General features: G+C 43.3%; 3 protein-coding genes across 3 annotated transcripts in view; 2 read left to right on the top strand and 1 right to left on the bottom strand.

The window, feature by feature from the left end:
* The window catches only part of LOC126561846 (kinesin-like protein subito), a 247,380-nt gene that overhangs the window by 175,911 nt on the left and 54,801 nt on the right, over nucleotides 1-16,668 (bottom strand). The gene's annotated exons all lie outside the window — the stretch shown is intronic.
* On the top strand, nucleotides 1,347-3,214 carry LOC126562279 (solute carrier family 35 member F5). The gene is made up of 7 exons (XM_050218740.1): nucleotides 1,347-1,471; nucleotides 1,570-1,707; nucleotides 1,814-1,870; nucleotides 1,938-2,171; nucleotides 2,267-2,449; nucleotides 2,526-2,836; nucleotides 2,905-3,214. The coding sequence occupies exons 1-7, from the start codon at nucleotides 1,382-1,384 to the stop codon at nucleotides 3,212-3,214; spliced, it is 1,323 nt and encodes a 440-aa protein (XP_050074697.1). The 5' UTR covers nucleotides 1,347-1,381.
* LOC126560938 (loricrin-like) lies at nucleotides 14,571-15,435 on the top strand. Its single transcript, XM_050216888.1, has 2 exons — nucleotides 14,571-14,579; nucleotides 14,629-15,435. The coding sequence occupies exons 1-2, from the start codon at nucleotides 14,571-14,573 to the stop codon at nucleotides 15,433-15,435; spliced, it is 816 nt and encodes a 271-aa protein (XP_050072845.1).

Here is a 16,668-nt window from a genome sequence, read left to right as displayed (position 1 = left end):
TATTTTCATGAATTTGTTGGGGCCACTCACACACGTCACGATGACGCCAGTCGTAAAAAGCGGTCAGAGAACGATAAACGGTTTGGAACGGCCAGAAAACATACACGCACATACAGCACATCTATCTGTTCACGTCTTGAACATACTTCTTCACCGCACACAAACACACACAAGCACGCACGCTGAAAAACGAAAACTCGTCCGCCTGCTCTCCCTGGATGGAGCCTTTGTTGTTTGCTGTCATTCGCGTATCATATGGGGTGGCACATAAATTAGTACCATCCCCCAACCCATAGTGAGTCCAAGTTCGCGAAATAGCAGCACACGGTCACGGGTGTACGCGACGAGCACTCAAACAACGTGCTACACCTTTGTAGGCTCGGACAACGACACGGTGACAACAACAGCACGACGCAGACAGTCTTCCAACTGGATGAGTGTAATTTGCTCGTCAAAGTTTACATTGATATCCCGTTCGGTCGTTCCCGGTGTACTGTGCAGATTGGGGGAGAGTGGGATATAAGAACTGAGATGAGAAGTGCAAATAGAGCGTACGTTCAACAGAAAAAGGCTCAGTTTTGGCGTATGAACAAACGGGATGAATTTATTGTAGAAGAACGTGTTGCTAGTATGCCTTGCACTGAAATACCAACAGGGGGTGTCATAAAAAGAAAATGCACGTATGATTAAGGTGAAATGCCGGGTAATTAATGTTGCCCCATTACGGAGTGAATGTTTATTTAGGACTCTTGCAGTGAGATCAAATACAGTTTGGGTAAAAGGTGAAAAATGTTCGTGGAAAATGTGTTGTAATTTTATTTTGTAGAGCTTTCGGTGTGTGAAAATGATGCGCAACGGAGCCACGGTGTCAACATATGGTTACTTCGATCGCCTAAGACAGGTTGAGGTTGATACTGTGGACCTACAAACTTTTGTATACATCAAACATTTGTTTACTAATGAATAAAGTAATCAACAACAAAAAGTGAAAAAGTGTTTTCTAACAGTGGTGTATAATCCGTAAAATTGATTCGTCTAATAGATCGTTTTTCCTCCTATAATAAATGCACCATTCATCACTTTTCTCATCTATTTCGATCCATTGCAGGGGACCCATTTACACAAATAACCATACAGGAATTTTAAAATAAGCCGATTGGAAATGAAGCATGTTCGTAGAAAAGCACGAGAAACGACTTCTCACTAAAGGACGAATGAAAAGCTACTTTTAAATAAGTGTAACTACCTTCGGTTCGATTGTACCGTAAATAATTCGGCCACGGATTCGACGATTAACCCCCAGTGCCATTATTCACCGATCACAGGCTCGTCCCCCGTGCACACCACGTGGTTAGACGTGGTGCGTAAGAAAGTGCAAAACATGCTAAACAAAGCACAAAAGCTAGTGCTCGGAATAGTGTTACTGGTGCTGGTCGATATTATATGGGTTTCGTCAAGCGAACTAACCAAGGTCGGTAGTGCAGCACACAACCAACAACCCGTTTCATTAGTCCAGCTGTCGTTCTAGCAATTTAGCTAATTTTTATTGTTTTCCTTTTCATCCCCTAGTTCTTGTACGAAAATGAAAACTACGACAAACCATTCTTCTGCACCTACTTCAAAGCGTCAATGTTCACCATATACTTGATAGTGCTCGGGTTGATAGCGCCATGGAAGGAAAGCTGCACCAGAAATGGGAACTACTCGGTAAGCATTCGACATAACTAAATTCCACCTCCCCCTTTCGGTCAGTGCCATAAAGTCACTGCATCTTCGTGAATAAAGATTAACGACTTCCACTCTCTGTTCGTAGCTGATGGATACGATCGAAGAGGACGAAGGATACTACGCCAATGGGACGTCTAGTTTGGTAAATAAAATATTCTTTCTGCCGGAAACCAACTTTTTTACACTCTCGGTTCTTTTTCGTTTTGCAGAGTGATTCCTCGTTCGTACCCATCAAAACGGACTCGCAAGTGTCCGGCACGGAAAGCGATGATTCTAGCATACGCAGCGTTCGCTTCAGCAAGGTGGCCGAAGTGCGTGAGATGTCCCCGCACGAAGCGTCCGAAGCGCTAATGTCGCGCCTTTCGTATGCCGCCAGTCTGCGGGTTCATCGTCAAAAATCACACCACAAAACAGCCCGTACTGCTTTACTGTTTTGCGTGCTGGTAAGCCGTGCGGTCAATGTGTGCCTCTGTTTGGGGAAACAATTAAGCTAACGACCAGTTGTGGTTTTCTCCTTTCTTTCTTTCACCCTTGCCAGTGGTTCATTGCCAACTATATGTTCCAGCTGGCTCTGGAACCGAGTGAAACGGCAATGGTAACGCTGCTCAGTTCTAGCTCGAGCTTTTTCACCCTCATCCTTGCCGCCATGTTTCCGTCGTCGTGTGGCGATAAATTTACCTTCTCAAAGTGTTTTGCCGTCCTGCTGAGCATGTCTGGAGCGGTAAGCGATTATTTTTATCCTTAGGAAATGTGTTTCGATACAGCTTTTAATACGCCTTTATGACGACCACAATCAGGTGATGGTTTCGCTGTCGGAAATTGATGAACCGAAAATGTCACGCGGGATCGTGCTCGCCCTGCTGAGTGCATTCTTCTACGCGTCCTATCTGGTGCTAGTCAAGCGTAAAAGCGACACAGAAGAAAAGATAAGCATTCCACTGTTCTTTGGCTTTGTGGGGCTGTGGAATCTCTTACTATTGTGGCCATTGCTGTTTGTGCTAAACTTTTCACAGCTCGAAGTATTTGAGCTACCGTCGCGAAGACAATTTATTGTCCTTTTTGTCAACGGGCTCGTCGGTACGGTGCTGTCGGAAGCTTTGTGGCTCTGGTAAGATTTGCTGTTGCAAAGCACTTCCTATCAGATTTTAATGATACTTTCTATTTCCTCTCCCATAGGGGTTGTTTTCTAACGTCATCGCTTATCGGTACAGTGGCAATATCACTCCAGATCCCGCTAGCAATGCTGTTCGATATGGTGCTACACGGCAAAACTTATCCGCTCCTATTCTATCTCGGCTCACTGCCCATGTTCCTTTCGCTCGTGCTAGTCGCATTTCTGGTAAAGTTCGACGACTGTGATCCACTGCTTAAGTTTGGCAAACTCATGTACCGACGGTTGTGGAACTGTCGGAAGGCGAACGTCGTACGAATACCGGACCTAGAGGAGCAGCACGAATCTCTCATCGATGGTAGTCACGAAAATTAGGACAGATAATCTGTATGATCCTTGCGTATTTTTTCCTATTTTGTTTGATCATCACAGTACTGCACACCGGATGGTCGGTTCCTATCGGTTTTAGTCACAATCCCGCTTGCCAAGCAGCAAAATGATACAACACACAGCACAAAAAGCCACAACACAGCCCAGTGTTTTTGACAGTTTTGTGATAGGCTGATCGAGTGCAATGTTTTTTCTAAGGTAGAAGTAGTTTTTAGATTTTATTAGTTTGACGATTCCGGAATCAATTTTTCCCTGAGTATATCTCGTATTATTTAAATGTGAAACTTTTGGAGATTAGTTTACAACATCACCAAAGTGTTCTTGCTTCTAAAACGACACGCGCACTTTAGCCGGGATGTGCTCGATACTGTGAATGGGACATTTGATGGTGCTGCTTGATAAATGTATTACAATTTAGACTGCTTAGAGGGGGGAAAGGTAAAATTCGGAACAGAAATAGTTTTTTTTTCATGCACCCTTGGACGTGCAAAACAAAACACCAAAAAAAGCTTGGTGGTTAGCGAAATTTATTCCTTAAACCTATTGTCAACGATCGCTTACCCGGGTAAGTTTTGTAATTTGATTTCTTAACACCTTTTCGTAAGGAAGTCGTACACACTTTAAATTTCAGAATGTCTAGAATAATTTATTTAAAAGACAGTATTTTAAATCACACCCTCACATTTAAACGAGTATTTTTTGGCAGTATTTAATTTCATTGCTTCGGAAGTACTATCGTCTGTCTTGCATTAAACAAGCCGGAAAAAGTATTCACAAAAAAAGGTTTAATTTACTCATTTGAAATATTGTCTCGAATAAGGAATAGGTTGTTTTTCCTCGTTAAAATTTTAACGACAAAATTTGAAAGCTGTTGAAATCAAAAAGAGGTGGTCAAAATGCTAAATGGCACAGGATGCATAATCACAACTGTCATCGGTAAGCAATAGTGAAAGCAAGAACAACTTCTAGTGAATCCGGTCTAGCGGACGAGAAGCTAAACCACTAGAGACAGCACAAGTGGACGCACGGGAAGCCACGAGACCATCAAAATGGAAAAGTGTCTTGGTTTTGCCTCGTTCGCAAAACACACCTAGGGAATTGTTCGTTTAGCATAAACCTGAAACTATTGCTAGATGTTGAACAATAATCGTAGCGCACAATACACAAGCAAAGTAACACACAGACACATGAATTATACCGGGATTGGTCATCGTACAAAAAAAAAACGGGGGGCCATCGTTTCGAGCAGGAAAACAGAACACAGAAAAAAAGGACCCGACACAAACATGCCCGAGCACTGGCCAGTAGCAGTAGTAGTGGTAGCAGTAGTGGTAGTGTTACTTTATTATATATTTCATTTTTTGATTGTGATATAAACGTAGTGTGTATACAGGATGAAATTAAGTATTCGAAGCTGCTGGAAAAGACCGGGAAAAAGGACCCATAAGACTAAAACAAAGACAACCTTCCGCTCCCCAAAACGATTCCTCTGTTGAGATAGAGCCGGTATTGTGAGATGGGCGTGGAAATTCCATTTATATCCCCCGGTCGAATTATATCGATTCATTGCTCGCCCCATTCGTCAATTTCCCCCAAATGAGGTATACATTTGTAAGTGTGTTGCGTATGTGTGTTACAAATAATTTAAACGCCACACAAACAGATAAGCCAATATCGATTCATAATCGGGCGTGTAAAAAGCAGTGTTTTTAGTGTAGTAGCTTGCAAAGCAAATTAAAAAAAAAACGAGCAGGTTAGGTATATTTTTGTAACGTACTTTGTTCCCCTGCATTTCGGAACCCCAAAGTCCCCAAATCATGTTCACTTATTAACTAAAGCACATTAGCTTTTTTCCCCCACGGTATCATCCAGGCGCATCCTTGATACACTGCTAGTTTTCCCAACATATGTCTAAAACATCTAATCTAAAAACTGTGTTCTGGAAAATGAAACTACTGAAAGACTCCCCTATAGCCGTTGACACACACACACGTTCTTGTCGTTTGGAGTTGTTACTCTTTTTCACAGCATAACAAACACACCGTAAAGTTGTTGTACCAGGGCAACGGAAAGGAAATTGTCTATTGAAGCGATAAAAAAACACATTTATACATTCGTTAATTAAAAAGAAAAGACGAACAAACTAAATCGGAAAAGCATGGAAGTGAGAGAAGAAAATACGTGTTGAGTAAATGCATTCCTTGTGGTAGGATAGGTTTTTTGTACAATTTATATGTGATACAAACAAAGCCCATTTATTGATTAGAATTTACACGCGTACACGTGCTAGAGTGAAGAAGAGTTAAACGTGAAGCAGCAGCAGTAGTAGCAGCAAATGAAAAAAGGAAAGTGAATATAAAATATAAATAGACAACTGCAAGACACATAAAAACCACAACAATAGACTAAACAACTAAACATATAACTGCATAAGAAAGGGAGAGTTAAGCGGTCTTAAAACCATCTCACACAACTTTACACCAGTAGCCATACAATAATGATGATGATGATGATGATGATGATGATGATGAGGTGATAGTATGGAGGCGATGTCTATTGATGAGTATGTATTATATCTTAAAATATTGTGTGACTCCCCCGGAGAGGAACTGGGTCAGTGCGTGTTGTACTATACCTCTTCTCAAAACAAAGCCCACTTACAAACACTTACATCACTATGTAGGATTTTTTTGGTTTGTTGATGTCCTTCTCATCTAAAAGAGAGCATCGTATATGTTGTGCGATTGCAAAAGGACGAAAAACTGGCCTTTGAGACCGGTTGTTCGCCGAACACAAATGTAAGCGACATTTCAGCGAAAGAAGGGTCAGGAAAAAAGCAACCGCCGCTCTACATCCAACCGATAATACCTTTAAAATTGAAAAAAAAACATACACACACAGATAAAAGAAAAAAAGCCAAAAAGAAAACTAAAAACTTTGCCGCAAACATTCCCCCTTTTACTACGATGCTTCATGATGACATGTCCCCCCGTCCCGGCTACTTTCCCGTAGCTCCATGTTTGTCGTACAAAGCACGTGCCTCGAATAAGACGCGATGATCATTAGCGAAGCATCGGCAGAGATTGGACGACCAAATATTAGCATTAGCGCGGTACCAGGACGAGTGGGCAGCTATATTTGGCCAACGGATGTGTAATTAAACTAGGCGCACTGGTCCTCCCGGGCAAAGAAGCCCCGTCAACAAGTCATACGAAACAGTATACCGACCCAATCATCAATCAACGTCACAGCGGTTGTGGAATGGAGAAATAAAGAAAAAGATGCCCGATTTAATGGATGGCCTTTTCCGAATTGGTTCCGACGACTCGATTGGATGAGGAGTGCAAGAAGACACAGCTGCGAACGAGAGCGGTGGGAAAATGTCATTACATTTATGTTGGAAGCTAATCCTCTTCACCGTAGGGAAATAACCGCTCATGGGCCACACGACCTTCCTCACACGGTGGAACGTACCGCGACAGCCTCACCATTTCGGTCCAGATTAATCAGAGCCAGTTCATCTTCCAATTCTTTTGCGGTTCTTTTTCGGCCTGCCGCAACAGGTAGACCGTATGGATGATAGACCTTCCATTTGATCGGTTCGGCTCTCCGCGGCCGGGGCGAATCGATTTTGCCCTGTCTTTAAGACGAAGGTGATGAAAAGGCGTTGAAAATGGTCAGTTTGCCCTGTACATTAGTGTCGGATGGTTGGGTGCTGTCGTTTTTTTTTGTTTGGTTTGATTTTTTCGTTCGCCTTCTTGCGTACTATTATTTGCATTTTCGTTTTTGCTACGTTTAAGGTTATGGTTCTTATTTGCAATTGAGTTCGTTTTTGCTGTTTTAGTAGCTTTTGTTTGGATTTTTATTCATTTCTTTTTTGTTTTTGGAGCTGTTAAACATATGATTGTATTCTCAACCTCATTTATTTATTATTCTCTTTCTGCCTCTCTTTTTGAAGTTCACCAATAAATTAGGTCTTACTGGCGATATTGAGGGTCACGCCTCCCTATCTTTTGCGACAACATTTTGCCTTTGAACACTGTATATTTATTACGATGGAGGGACGTCATGCTTCTGAGCTGATTTCGGAACTTAAATTGAATGGGATCGCTGATCTCGAAGGACCAACAATTATTCTTGAACAAAAACGTTCAGCCAACCGTGAAGATTCCGAAGCCTAACCTTGGAATAGGTACCCTAGATGCTCATCGATAAATCATATTGGAATATTCCTTACCCCTGGAGACTTCGATAGAGGTCCTCTCAAAGCTTATAACAATTCTAATCCAAAGAGCCAACGCTTCCACTGGCCAGTAAAGACGGATGTTTGTGTTTCTTACGTAGCTCAATTTGATTCTGTCTTACGAGAGACTGGGAGCAGCTATAACATTGCCCCAACAGACTACACTACTTTTACTAATTTTAATTAACTCACCTAATAACATTACAGATTGATCCGTTGACTTCACCCTTCAAGATTCCGGCTGAAACAATGAATCACTTTCCGACACACGTCACCTCATGCTGCAGGCTTGAGGCTTTATGACACATCTCGTGAGAGATGCATTTTGCGGGCTGCCCTTTATCACGCATGTGAGTCTGTGTAGCTCACGTGAACATGTGCAACACCGACCGGTGAACGTGACCTTATGAACATCAACCTTATTTTGTATGATTTTTGTAGCCGTTTCTGTCCCTACCTCCGAGCCATTATTGTGTATCTGGAGGGTATCATTAACGCCATCAGATGATGATAATCAATTAGATGTAGTCGTTAATCCGATCGCCGTAGATTACCTGAAGGAGGAATTCAAAATGTTGCAGCTTCTCCCATACCTCAACAAAAACCCCTCAGGATAGATCGGACGATTTGATGTGTGTTGTTCATCGAGGTGCCGGGGTAATAATGTTTGGAAATATGATCCAGCTAAGCAATTTTATTGGATCGTGCTCACAGATTCCAAGCTCACACACCGAGATTGATCTTGAATGCAACAAATGATGAGTACAGAGGAAAAAGAGAGAGAGAGAGAGAAGTGGCGTTTTCGATGACTTTAACTCACACGATCAAGAGCGAAGATCAAGAGCTAGTCGGTAGCGTTCCATCATCGTTTATGCCACCGGATAATTATTTTTTTCCACCCAACCACCAACTTCCGGCACCACAGGGGGGTTGGGTAAGTCTTCTTCGGCTTGGGAGAGAACAGCAACGATTAAGATTTAATTAATTTGCCACCTCATGCTCACATCCTGGTGCGCTTGGTGTGAAACAATAACCTACCAACCATTGGGAAACCATTAACTGATTCTGTTGATTTATTTCATATCATAACCTTGGAAGATTGAAATACCTTTGTTTAAAAAGGCATATAAATATTTTCAACAACAATTCGTTACATTTTTTCGTATCTGCCGCTTGGAGAAGAGGTCATCAGATAAGAGCATTTTTGCAATGCTAATCGCGCTGAGAGAAGGTGCGAAAGGCTTGAACCACGCGAACTTGGTGCGATTTGAGTGAGCATCGTTTGCAGAAACGGAACCATCTCCGGATACGACCGGATGAGTGGGACTTGTAACGATGTAACAGGAGAGTGATTAATTATCTTTACCATGTTTGCATACCCGAACGCTTTCGTTGTTTTGGAGTTGACCGTGTGTTCTACAGGTGGTCACCATTTTATGATGTGGTTTTGAGGACATCTTCTAAATTTATGATCTGATTCTTGGATTTTTTAATTTAAAATATGTATACCCCCTTTTGAAATAAAAACAGCATCTCTTTGATCTGTTTATATCAAAGGAAATATAAGTAACATCAATGAATCAAATTAAACTACATTTTCAAGACGTTACAAGTGAGTATAGAAGGCATTCTTTCGGATCATTTCTATAAGTCATGATGTTGTAGCCACTTAAGCCGTTTTCCAGGTTGTTCTATAGCACGATGAATTCTCAGCATTCAGAAGTACGCAATTACAGCTGGTCAAAGTTGTTCAATTGTTTACTATTTTCGAAAATTTGCCGAGAAACAATAGACTAAAAGTTGCCTAAGGGATACAGATTTGTAAAACTTACTGGTCATTCATATTTTTCAAGATTTTTGTTATTCCAGACCAGATATTGGTCAACGTAGAGTTAGCAAACATGTCGTGGTCGATTGAAATTATGTCTAAAATTTAAATGACATCCTTTGCCTTTAGTATTCTTGAGTTTCACGTCAGTGGACGCTATCCTCGTAGGTGAAAAGAAAAAGTTCCCCAAACTATTGATGGTAGAGCACCATGCATGTTACAGTTAAAATCTAGATCAGATTCTTTACGCAAAGCGCGCTGTCAGTGTTGTCAATTGTCGGAACAATTCAAGTACTTCATTAGATCTGAAAAGCTCACATTTTAACACTAATCCGTTAAGATAATATATTTTTCGGCAATATTATATTTTTATTTATAATTAATAATGACGGTCCAGTATAGGCAATATTATATGCCGCTTAAATTTTTACTTTGCTTAACAGAATTGGATTCACACATTTCGATGCTGTACACTCTAGTTCACTAATTTCCCACTATGTTTTATTTCATGTTAAACATGACAGCTTGTGCAGTTTTGTCAACACCGCATGTGATGACTGTGTATATAAATTAAATTTATGGGACCTTCCCTCTTTATTCTATGCCTTATCCCGGGATATAATAATTAACTTATATTGCACCGCGACTTAGCATCTCATAGCAGGTATCAGCTGAGTAGTCGCTTTTATGGAAATTTTTCAAGAACTGTATATTTTTGGTGACTCAATAGAGCATTTCTTGTCCTGTTTTTCTTAGGAAGAGGCCTGCAACACGAAATGGTTGGACATTGATCTTTATTTTTCTCATAGCTTGAGATGATGAACACGACCTGTTCATACTAAATAAGCGTAAAGTAAACTCAGCATTCAGATTTCGGAAGGAATTGACTCCTTCAATCACACAAATGTTCACATGTTTACTGTAGATCCTTATCACGACTAGAGCAAAAATTCTTTTAAATATTTTACAAAAAATTCTAAAAACACCCTGTTTAAAGTACGATTAGATTTTTCTTACAAAAAAAAAACCCTTTTTAGAAAACTAATCACGCCTCTTCTAGTGAACAATCCCTCTTCAACAATGATGAGAAACCGCTTCATTACCGTTACGAATGCTTGACACTTTGTCATGAGTAACGATTTCGGTCCGCCCGGTTCTGTTTCCCAGTGACAAGTGCGGCATCGTTCAATTGCGGAACTCACCGCTCAATAGTCCCTCATGCTTCAGTTGAAGTTTAAAAACGTGGGAATATACCTGCCGTACGAAGGATCACAACTCTCTTGTTCACGCCGACACGCTGTTCAAGCATATCAGACACCCGGCTGTTCTCCCGCTACCAGGAACCAGGAAGCGAATGTGAGTGAGTAATTACTGGATGGGTCTTCGGGAGGTAGTTCAGTATGTTTCAGGTCTCAAGGTCACAGTTTGGTTTTAACCGTTGCAAGATTAATGCGATATAATCAATAATAATGTTACGGTTTTTAGGTACGGTGCAAAAGCTCTTTTTTAAAGTAGAATTTTGCCTTATACAGTAACTAGCTTGCGTAAGTAAGATGAGTCGGACGGACAACCTAAATTGATGACCCTAAGGGTGGTGATATTTTTTTGCATATTGCTTTTGCTCTGGGTGCCAGGGATTTCCCTACATTCTTCCATACCTAACCGGGCAATGTGTCAATCTGTTTATGCAAACCATGATAGCCGCTAATAGTCCGGTGCACCGTGCCGGGAGGGAGATCGACTACTGATGATCTTGTCGATGATATCATCTTATCGCTCACGTGTGAAGCACATACCAGCGCTCGGGTGGTTGCAAAAATCTGCATCACTTTAACCGAACAGCAGATGCACTTCACACTCGATTCGGGTCATTCTAAGTGTCCGTTTGGCTACACTTTTCTTTCAACGCATCTCAAGGTAAATGCGATTCAGATGAAACGAAACGTATAAGACATACTTGTGATGTTGATGGTACAAATATTTAGCAAATCATAATTAACCTTAAAATCGTTTGATGGGCCGCACTAATGCAATTTTTCACGCGCTCAAGTTTTGCCTTTTCGGTGGATGGTGTCCACATTGGGTTGCTCTTATCCGATCGTTGACGCGTGTGAGCGAAGGCTTCCACTTCGATGGCTCCCATTAGCGAAACAAAAGAGACACTTCGCGGGCGACTACCCTCCTCGCTTAGTACGCGGAGTTCCAACCAGCGTGATCAATTCTGTGCAATGCCAAAAAATGGATGTTCTTCGCGAGAGCTTTACCAGACTTTGTGTGACATTAAATTAATGTTTTTTAGCGTCTTTCTCCTCCCGCTTCCTGACTGGCGACTCATCTGCCACCCGATTCTTCTCGTAAGGGGCACATACGCTCTCGCGCGCACGCGCGCATTACTTCAGCACACATTTGTCGTCTTCGTGCCATTGTTGTGATTGTTGATGGATGGCGCTTCACCCCATTTGTGGCGCGCAGCGCCTTGACTCCGTACATTATTTGCTCCGCACTGGCCAACGTATTGTGCAATGCCAAAACACTGGTACCGGCACGTAAAGGTGCTTTGATTCTTTCCCGCTGCTAATGTAATCGACAGTACCGAGCGACGTCAAGGGAAGTAGAAATAAATGATCCATTAAAATGGTCACAAAACGCAACTAACCGGGAGAAGGTTCGCAGAAACAGATCACGTAATACAGAAGAGCAGGAGGAGGAACCCTATCAGCCATTTCTGCCAATGAATCAATTGAACGAAAGTACAAATTATGCCCATTCACTTGACGGGACCATTTTATTGCAGCTGACTTGGGAGGGAAATCCTTCGGAGTGTGACTAGTCGTCCGAAAACTGCGATATGATTTTTAACATTTACAAACGACCAGCAAACTTCACCCGTTGCTTGATCAAATGTTTAATTACAGTGCTCTGTGTGTGTTTGCAACTGCAGCTCACGATCGACGATGGATTGCGATCGAGAACGGTCCAGTCTCGCAGTAGTTACCATGGATCGCTCGGCAGCACGATTTGGGCGTACATATATTTGAATTTGCGAGGTGTATAATTTGATCAATTAGCTATTAGTTGTTGTTCGGCACAAAGAGATCAACAGAACACACGAAATTGATTTTAAAACCTACCTCCAACGAGCACCGGTATTTTGATTGAAAATTACTGCCTACACATTTATGTCCATTTAATGCGAAACGGTACGAGAGTTAGCTGCCTTCGGTGTGTCTCTGTGTGTTCGTTTTGTGGAAGAGTTTTGGTGTACAAGTGGTCAAAAATAACTAAAAACTATTCGATTGAAATCGAAATGATGAGAAAAAAAAGAAGCAAGGAAGTCATTAAACGGGTGTCGATCACCATTCACCCTTGCGCACCTACCCCAAGAAGATCACTTAACGAAGACAGAAGACAGAATTGAAATCTGCAAAAATCAATCAGAAATCATCCTACGGTCAAGTCTCTTAATGCAATTTTTCGTTGCTCTTTTTGCGCGTCCGGATGCAAATAACATTCACTTTTCGTTCCCGTTCCGACCGATGTGATCGGGTCCTAAAGATGAGATCAGGCTCAATCTGGCTAGCTAACCGATTGAGTTTCCTGCCTGCGAACGATAATTGATTTATGTGTGCATATGTGTGCGGGCAACAGTAAAAACAGCCAGGAACAGATGGTCAGACGCGTACTACTACCATCGGCCAATCCTTCTCGTCTAATTGACTGCGTGTAAATAAACCATAACGATCGGATACGGATCGAACCGTGTACCGCGTGGAATTATAATAGCAAACTCATCATCATCACGATCGCTTACGGAACTCGGCAGGATTCGTCTACAGGATTGAACGACTTGCTTTTTTTAATTTTTAGCTTCTTCTGAGTGAGCTAATAATTATGTTCTCTTGTGTGGCCTCTTCTATCAACAAGGAAGCGGGTGTAAAAAAAGCGAGCTGATGTGCTCTTCCTAGAGGCCACAGCCGACGATGCCGCCAGTTCAAATTCTCCCGGGGGTCACCCCGTTCGGTACACGCGAGCATCACACCGGCAAGCTTCGAAGATCACGGTTGATTTCGGGGGCTTCCCATCTGCCAACCAAACGGATGGATGCTGATGCCACTGCTACTGCTGCTGTTCGGTTCGGTAGAGAGGGCATCGCAATCTGTATGATGATGACGATCCGCGTCCGACCTTTTTCGGAGAGAGGGAGGGATATTGAGGGAGGGTGTTTGGCTTGGGAGTACTAAAAGTGAACGCAGTAGTGTTCGCCCTGATCGTGTGGATCTCTTTGAAGGAAGCTCTTTGTTGCAGCCAGAGAAGGTAGGCGCGGTGGAGTGTGCCGACTTCATCTGCAGTGGCGGGCAAGTGCTCGCGCTTCGGCAGCAGCAGCAGCAGCAGGTGGTGGTAGTCTGTGACGATGGGTTCAACGATATTTTTGACTATAAAAGCCGGCACCCGCTTCAACTAGACGCATAGTGTACTTGGGTAGTTCATCCGAGTAACAGCATCCGGCGAGTTTGCAGTTTTCGCATAGTGTAGTAGTCAGCCCAGTGGCTTGAGTGTTCCAGTGCATCCAGTATCTGACGATGTTGAAGGTGCGTTGCGTGTGTGTTGTGAGACAGATAGAAAATGGACATTATCAAAAAGTTGTCGTGTGTCAGCAACATCAATTCAGTGCAATGAGGATTATGATTTTTTGTAAAGAGCTTGCTAAGCTGTCTGAGGTTCTGAGTCCTAAGTGAGATCACAAATTGTTCTACAAGTACAAGATAAAGTAGTGAAGTCATGGTAGACAACTTTACAGCTCATCACATAGTAGTAAAACTCGTGGAATTTGTTCTTAGGATTGTTTGTTGCCTAGGATTGTCATGCAGAGCAGTAGAGGCGAATAAGGTCTTAAGGACCCAAAGTCTCTATAAAAAATGCAGGGCAGTAAAAAGGAAATATTTTGTTAGTCCAGAAATGTCTGAAAAGATTCTGCTTCATCGCGGAATGAATGGATCAAACTTTGTTCGTTGTAGAACTAGTTTCATCTTAAGAATGCTTTATAAGAAATTTTTCTTGAAAAGCTGCATTTTGCTTTCCAGTTTTAAGTGATCAAGTCCCACTTAAATCAGAACAGAATCATTGCTTTAAATTTGCTAGTTACCCCAAAAAAAAACCTCATAATTTCAATTATAGCGCAACAAACAGTCGCCTCATTTATTTAATAATTCAAATCCCCTTGGACCTGGCCAATTGGAGCGAAAAGCCATTCTAAAAGCTCCATTTGCGCAATGTCTTCTGTAATGGCCGCTTCGCTAATCAATACTTTCGCTTTCGCTGATTGTGTAGAAAACGATCGTTCTGAGCTGCCTGGTGGCGGTCGCCCTCTGCTCGAACGACCTGGAAACGGCTGAAACTGCCTGGGGAGGCGGCGGTGGTGGTGGTGGCTGGAGCAGCGGTGGCGGCGGTGGCTATGGAGGTGGTGGCGGTAAGAAGGTGATCATCATCTCGTCAGGTGGTGGTGGACACGGAGGCGGTGGCTGGAGCAGCGGCGGTGGACGCAGCCTCGGTGGAGGTGGATGGTCCAGCGGTGGTGGACTTGGCAAGGGCTGGTCCAGCGGCGGTGGCTCGTATGGAGGCGGAGGCGGTGGCGGTTGGCCAAGCAGCAGCAAGGGATGGTCCAGCGGTGGTTCCTCGTTCGGTGGTGGTTATGGAGGTGGTAGCGGCTGGTCCGTTGGAGGAGGCAGCGGTCTCGGTGGTGGACACTCGGGTGGATGGAGCTCGGGCGGTGGCCGCAGCATCGGTGGATGGCCGTCGGGTGGTGTGAGCAAGGGATGGTCGTCGGGAGGCGGCGGTGGATACGGAGGTAGCCAGGGATGGTCGTCGGGTGGAAGCGGCGGATACGGCGGAAGTCACGGTTGGTCCTCGGGTGGTAGCGGACTGGGCGGTGGATATGGAGGCGGTGGCTGGAGCTCGGGCCGTAGTCTGGGAGGATCGGGCGGATGGTCGTCGGGTGGCGGTCTGAGCAAGGGTTGGCCATCGAGCGGTGGCAGCAAGGGCTGGTCCTCGGGCGGTGGAGGCTATGGCGGTGGCTACGGAGGTGGAAGCGGCTGGTCTACTGGAGGTAGCGGTTGGAGCGGTTCCAGCGGCTGGTAAAAAGGTCCCCAAAAATCAGAAGCCCCTCAACTACTGCCCCACTGTTGCGACACAGTACTTGTTGATATCTTGAGAAATAAAAACAGCGCAATACATTCGCTTTTTTGTACATAAAACTCCCTGCAATCTTTCGCGCCTTTTCTTTATTTTGTTTTGCTGGAACATCTCGTTAACTGCGTAGCCGATCGGCTCACGTACCGTCCGTACGGAATCGTGCGAAAATGTTAATGCACATCCATTCGGGACATCCGTTCGGTCGGCTGCTAGTACATGCCACTCCCATTCGCTGCACTCACCCGAGATGCACCTGAGGTTGTGATCCATGACAGCCGGCAATCTGGCACAGTAAAAAAAACAGGCGGTGGTCGCGGTAGCGATCAAGCGATCACCACCGGTCGATAGTGCATTCTGCTATTATTTTTGCCTTTTTAATGAATGCCACGATAATGATCCGGGGGTTCGCTGACAAATTGAGAGACCCACTTGCCCGAAGGATGAAGTAACGTGCTGCGGTGCTTTCTGGCGCCCTCACTGGATGGATGGATCGTTATACTGCGTTTGCCCGTCAAGAGGCAAGAAGCTTGAATTGAAATGTTAAGAAGTGTAATTGAATGCAACCGGCCAAAGGCAAACGAAGGTTTGTTGCGGGTTTTGTTTTAGTCGACGGCTATCGCTCGTATCGTCGCATCGCATCACGAAAGGGTACGCAAGTACGACACAGCTCACAAGCATTGTTTGATCTGTATCTGGCGATCTCAGCGGGAGGAACAAATGCACGGAAGCGTCAGGTTTTTTTTGTTGTTGTTTTGTGTTGCAAATATTGATCTTGTAACGCATCTTCACGGGTGTTAGGGTTAGAGCTGTAAGTGCATGTAAACGAGTCATGGTTATTAAACATTGCTGGGGTTAGATACGTTTAGAGGAACATGGTTAGATGACAAGATACTTTAAACGTCACATTGCATTTAAAATTGGGCTTTTGGCGGAAGGGTAATAAATTGATCGGGAATAATTTTTCAAACAGATGTTATGCGCCTGAAAGTAGGCTGTGTATTTAGTAAATACTTAAAATATTTAATTTACGTTTGTTATGGTCTAACGCCAACATTAGGAAGTAAGGGGACACTTTTGAAGCTTATTAATCTGAAAAAAAATTCTCCAAATCTCTTCTGTCTGTATTTATGGCTCTTTATTCTCAAATAAATAAATCCAGCACAATGAGGTTTTAACCTT

Source organism: Anopheles maculipalpis, chromosome 3RL (assembly GCF_943734695.1).
Source record: "Anopheles maculipalpis chromosome 3RL, idAnoMacuDA_375_x, whole genome shotgun sequence".
Classification (NCBI taxonomy): Eukaryota; Metazoa; Arthropoda; class Insecta; order Diptera; family Culicidae; genus Anopheles; species Anopheles maculipalpis.
The sequence above is the reverse complement of the archived record's forward strand: the minus strand, read 5'-3'. Positions and strand labels throughout refer to the sequence as shown.